This window comes from Cyrtonyx montezumae, unplaced genomic scaffold, assembly GCF_038088225.1.
Source record: "Cyrtonyx montezumae isolate F1298 unplaced genomic scaffold, pur_monq_1.0 scaffold_3, whole genome shotgun sequence".
In the NCBI taxonomy this organism is placed as follows: Eukaryota; Metazoa; Chordata; class Aves; order Galliformes; family Odontophoridae; genus Cyrtonyx; species Cyrtonyx montezumae.
This window is the reverse complement of record NW_027072034.1, coordinates 58,424,878-58,430,877: the sequence shown is the minus strand read 5'-3', so window position 1 is coordinate 58,430,877 and position 6,000 is coordinate 58,424,878. Positions and strand designations below refer to the sequence as shown.

General features: G+C 57.1%; 1 protein-coding gene across 1 annotated transcript in view; it reads left to right on the top strand.

Annotated features, from left to right (window-relative positions):
• Positions 1–234: 234 nt before the first annotated feature.
• Positions 235–6,000, top strand: part of SIM2 (SIM bHLH transcription factor 2) — a 54,294-nt gene continuing 48,528 nt past the window's right edge. The window contains exon 1 of the mRNA XM_065741695.1: positions 235–472. Coding sequence (XP_065597767.1) covers positions 298–472 — 175 coding nt within the window. The 5' untranslated portion in view covers positions 235–297. The remainder of the gene's footprint in view (positions 473–6,000) is intronic.

Below are 6,000 nucleotides of genomic sequence, written 5' to 3'. Positions count from 1 at the left end.
GGTCCGAAGCGCGGGGCCGGAGCGGGGCCGTCTCCCCCGCTCGGAGATCTCCTTCCCCTACTTGCTTTTGTTTTGTTGACTTGAGTGTTTTTATTTCTTTTCCCCTCACGTTTTTTCCTTCTTTTTTTTTCCCTTCCCATTTTATTATTGTTGTTATTTTTTAACTTGTTTTAATCCGGGGGAGCTCCCTCCCTCCCTTCCTCAACCCCTAACTCCGAGGCCGCAGCTCATGCCCCCCGTCGTTCGGAAGGAGAGGGCCTAATATGCCAGTGTCACCTTCGCCTTGCAGTCGTCGCGATGAAGGAAAAATCCAAGAACGCTGCGAAGACAAGGAGGGAAAAGGAAAATGGAGAATTCTACGAACTGGCCAAGCTTCTGCCGCTACCCTCGGCCATCACCTCTCAGCTGGACAAGGCGTCCATCATCCGCCTCACCACCAGCTACCTGAAGATGCGAGCCGTCTTCCCCGAAGGTAAAGCCCGACAGCGGTCCGCGTCGCCCTAGGGAGCCTAGCAGGGGACACGCGGGTCCTGGTGCCAGGTGCTAGACGAGGGCTGCCGAGGCCGTGCGGGGCCTGAAGGCCGGGCAGCGCGGAGGGAGCGGGTCCAGTGCCCTGTGCGGGCTGCCCCAATCCCGGGAGCGGCGGGGGCACGGATGTGCGCTTCGCTCCGCGTTCCCTCTCCGTCGCTCAGCACCCTCGGAGGGGGCGAGGGCCTGGGGAGGGCATTCGGCTCGGCTCTTCCCCGAGAGCCGTGAAGCCAGCAGGGATCTAGACAAAATAATAATTATTATTATAATTATATATATACATATATATATACATACATATACGAATGTATGTATACGCAACCAAACACTATATGGTGAGTGTTCTATTCGGGTTGGAGGCTGGGAATAAGGCAACGGGACCACCGTCTCCTCCTGGGGGCCGGGGACAGCGCGCAGGGCCAAGCCGTGCTCCCGCTGCCCGCGGCCGGAGCCGTGTTGGAGCCACGGGGCTTTGCTAGCGACCGCGCGTCCTGGGTTGCTTTCGGCCGTCCACTGTGCGGGGCCGAGCTGAGGGGGTCTCGAGATGAAGCGTTGGGTGGTGTCGGGGAGCGGCTGAGTAAAGGTCGGCTGCCGGTTTTGTCGATTGGCTGTGGAACTGGAGGATTCCGGAGGGGATGGTCTGCTGCTTTCCGTTCCGTTTTCTATGGAGCTTTATGAAAATGGGTCGGATTTATATTAAAAAAAAAAAAAAAAAGAAAAGAAAAAAAATGAAAAAAAAGAGAGAGAGAGAGAGATGGATAAGAGAGAAATCGGAATATATATATATATATATATATATATACTCCCAACCCGTCAAACGCTTACCGTTCAGCCCATGGAGCTCAGTACCGAGAGCACGCACTGGCAGCGCTGCCGGGAGCCGCACGCCGTGTGCTGCTGCCGTTCGGAGCTTTTATCCCGTGTGGGGACGTATTCCCCGTAAGAGAGCTCCGCCGTCATTTCGGGGCAGGGAGTGTGCCCGGAACGCTCAGGGTTAGGCGGGCAGGGAGCAGCGTAGGCGCTGCAAGCGCTGCCGCTCCTCGAGAGCAATGGGGAGAAGACTGGAGCAGGTTTATAGCCGCAGCTCGGCCGTGCTTGGTGTGTTTGTCTGCCTTAAACAGGCCGGGCGTGCGCTTCTGCACACTCTGCTTATTAAGTGCAACGTTTAAATGCATAGGGCGAATTCCTGATCTTTCATCGTCTTAAGTACGGGTGGAAATACTTTTAAAACCAAAGCTTTGCATCCGGGGTTGACGGGGCCGGGGGGAAGCAGCTCCGCCGGGCCCCGAGCCGAGTGCAGAGCGCTGAGCGCCCGGGGACTGCGGGGCAGAGGGGGTCCGGGGGAGCGGGGGAGGGGATGCAGTGGCCGTGCGGTTCTCGGGGTGGGCTGCGGCCGCCCGAAGGGACACGGAGCGGTTCTGCTCCAGCTGTCCTTCCCGAGTCTCCGTTCACCCCTCCAGAGCGACTTCCAGTGGGTTTTACCCGAAGGGGCTGCCCAGCAGCGCACCTTAAATTCCGGCTCAGCAAAACGCGAGGAAAGCGTCCCTTCGAGCACGCAGGGAGGGCGGGGGAGCCGTATATCCGGAGGAGTGGGGCTTGCAATAATACGTCCCCATCCCCCTTGGCCTTTGCTCCCCCAGGGGTCTCCCCCGAAAGGGCACGTAGCACCCCCCCCAGGCCTCCGCCAGCAGCCCCGCGGCGTCGCCTTCGAAGGTCTGAGCGGGTTTGTTTCTTCCAGACGGCTTCGGGTGTGTGTGTGTTTGGGGGGGGGGTGGGGGGGGGGGGGCAGGGCCGAGACACCTCCAGCACGCGTACTAGGTCCGGGGCAACCAGAGGGATCCGAAATGTTGTCCGACTATAAAGCTGGCTTCCAGCTCTGTCTAGACTGGATGAGAAAGGGCGGAGGGGGGAAGGGGGGGCTGGGGGGCTATGTTTTTCAAAACCGCCACAGATGACTTTACCTGACCTCTTCCATTTATTTCCCAAGAGCAGTTTAAGCAAAATTTGGGACCCTCACCGAGGTGTCCTGGCCAAGGTGGCCCCATTGTTTCCACAGGTCTGTACTGGGAACAGCCAGGTCCCCCCTGCTGCCCCCGGCCGGGGTTTTCCCGAAGATGTGCGATTTTCACCGAGATCCCGCGGAGCCGCCCGCTCGGGCTCAGGGAAGCGAGAGCGAAAGGAGCTTGCTCTCGCAGCTCCTTTCTCCCCAATAATGCGAGCTCTAGAAGGCTCGGAGCTTCGTGCGCCGACATCACACACTTTGCCGTGCGGTTTTACTCTGACCTTCACGTTCCTGCGTTCCTGAAATAAGAGTCCGGGAGACAGCAACCTACGGCCTCCACAGCGCTCCGTCTTCTGCTGCGCTCTGATTTTTTTGCCAAGGCATTTCTGATAGTAGGAGAAAAACGTACCACGGGACTTCTGTCTTGGCTGTCTGCATATATGTATATATGTTTCCAAAAATGAGCAAATGAAAGAAAGGGACGCGAGAATCCATCGCGTTTACAAACAGCGCCGTTCTCCCTCCCTCCCCCTCCCGTCTCTCTTCAGATGTGACTCCCTACCTCCCCCAGCCCCGAGGTAGTTTCCAAAACCGAAGGCAAAACTGCTCTTTGATGGATATCCCAACCGGATGGAGATGCGCTGCTTAAGAAGTGACCCGAAATATGCTGCGCTCTGTACAACATAATCGCAAGGAAGTGAATCCAAAGTGGAACTGAGACCTGTTCCTTATTCTAAGGCAATAGAAATTAGAAGGAGCAAACGAAGCTTTCGTTCTCTATTTAATCTGGAACGTGAATGTATGAACGTAGATTTCAAGAAAATTAAGGCTCGTTATCTCTCTTTCGCCTAATCTTCGCATACGCTCGGGAGAAGCTTATTAACGAATTAATTAATCACATCAATAAATCCCAAGAGAATGTGAGCCTGTAGCGGCACCGCTCCCGGCGGCGCGGCGGTTCTCCTTTGCACCCGGTGCTCCCACGGCTTCTCGTGGGGAGAGGGTCCTGGGCCATCCGCTGGAGGAGACCCGGGGAGGGGGATGACCGGGTGTACGTGAGGGCATTTTATTGTGTTTTCTCTGGGAGTTGCCCTTTTTCCTTCGTTTTTTAAACTTTTTAACTCTCCGCCGGTTACTCTGAAGCCCGCAGACAGGAGATTAAAACTCTCCCGATAAAAGCGAGACATCGCCACTCCTCCTGCCTGCACTCCCCGTCTCGAGATCCGCTCGCCCCGAGCACCGCACACTCCCGCCGGGGATCCCCAGAGGCTCCGGCCCCTGGGACCCGTCTTCCTCCCAAGAGTGACCGCCGTCGGGCTTGGACGAGCTTTAGGACAAGAGTCGGCTCTGCCCTCGCCTAAGGGGCAGACCCTCGGAGTGTGGGGCTAACTGGCAGCTCGCCGCCCCACTCTCGTTTCCCTTATTTGCTCTCCCCACCGACTGAAGTACGCGGTTCCCCGGGAGAGGCAGCGTCGCAAATCCCGGCGGTTGTGGCTGCTCCAGGTTGAAGGATGGCTATTGAATAACAGGAGGGCACCACGCGCTCCGGGGAGCAGGGAAACAATACGGTAGACACAAAGGAAATGCTCAGAGTTAGAGGGCAATCCGATACTCGCGTAATACATCGCTGAGTAATTCTCGTAGCAGAATCCCAAACAGAAAAGCTACCGGGCTTTCACTTCTGCGTGTACGAATTTATATACGTCTGGAGAGCAAAGGTGGGGATTGATTCTGAAGGTTTCCAGATCTTATTACAGTTTAATTCACCCTCCTACCCCGAAACCGAGGAATGACACCCAGTGAGTGCCCTAAGAGTCGGTGAGAGGTGTCAGAAGGCGGTGTGAGTGTCGGGGGAGTCAGCCCAGGGCTGCCGAAGGATGGGGACGAGGAGCCCCTCGTACTCCTTCGCTGGGAACTGCCGCTACGTCGGGGTTCCCGTGCCAGAACTCCTCGCGCCGGGATGCCGCTGTCGGAGACGGATCCCGCTCCCAATGGGACGGGATCAGCGACCGAGACAGGCACCCCTGTCCCAGATAATGCGTGTCAAAATGGGGCATTTTAAGCGTTTCCTTCGTGGCCACCGGAGCGCTTTCTCTGCCGCAGCCGTCCCAGAGAGCTGCCGTCTCGTAAAGGAGCTTTGCAGAACGCTCGCTTTGTATCGGCAGCGCCTTTGGCCCCGATCCAGTGCAGTGAGTGAAAATGTGCGTTATTTGCTGGCGGGGCAGGGGGAGCGCCGCAGAGTATTGCATCCATATGTGTCCGGGACGAAGGCTGCACAGCGGCGAATCTGTAGGAAGAGGAGTTAATGTGCGGCACTCCTTCAGCCGAGCGTCGGGTTTATTCGTTTCGCTTCCACCTCCAAACCGACCTGCTGCTGGATTAAACGACAAAATCACTGGCTTTAAAATAAGCTTAGGCGAATGTCAGCCTGATCCCCTAAACGCGCTTACGTTTGATGAGGGCTCGCAATTGTAACCCCAATTTAAAATCTCAAAGGGGGGGAGGAAAAAGGGAAAAAAAAAGAGAAAAAAAATATCTGCGGAAGCGGAGGTTTTAGCCCGGTTTAGAAAAATAACCTCTAAACACGCTAGGGTTTGGCGGTGCTGTTTAGCCGAACCCTCATGGCACTGAGGATCACAACAACGCTTCCCGACCGTCGCACATGGACATCGAAATGAGGGCACTCCGCGCAGCGCCGGCACTGAGCTCGTGGTGTGCGCATTACCGCCTCGAGAAGAAGACTGTGGGGCGTCCCCGTGGTCCTTTGAAAGAGAGTGGGGAGAAAAATAGGAAAAGGAAAAAAATAATAATAAAAGAAACGTTGTCGAGTTCTTAGGCGTTGGGGAACCGCCTTCAAACTTCCGATTGGGTAAAGGCGGTAGAAAAGCGCGAGTTTTCGTTTGCCTCTTTAAAGTACATTTCCCACCCGCGGTCAAACATTGCTTATAGCGAAGGAGAAAAGGAAAGGAAGGTGACCCTTCCCTGCACCCAAAAAGGTGTCGCCGCTCGCAGCGCGTGTTGGAGGGAGCTTCTGGGGTAGCGGGGTAGGAGGCGAGCTGCTCCCTCGGGGCTGACCTTGGCCTCGGGCACTGTCGTGGTCCAGCCAGCGGGGCTGCGTAGAGGGCTTCCGAGCAGCCCGGGGTCCCTTTTCCTTTTTGCTGCAGGCTCTTCGGCGCTTGCCCCGCGGGTAGCGGAGCTCCGCGTCCTCCCCGTCACCTGCCCGGTGGGAGATACTGCCGGCCCCGAGGGAGGGAGCGCGGAGCCGAGCTACCATCGCCTCCACCATCGCCTCCACACCGGTGCCGAGGGAGACGGGGCTCCGGGTGGGCTCCGCAAATGCTCCCCACATCGGAGCGCAGGGCAGCGCCTTCCACCCGAGTGCAGCGTCCTCTCGCTTCCCCGACGGAGTGCGAGTTTTGTTACAAAGCACCTGGTCGGTGAGAGGCAGCAGGAGGAAAACACGCAGCCCG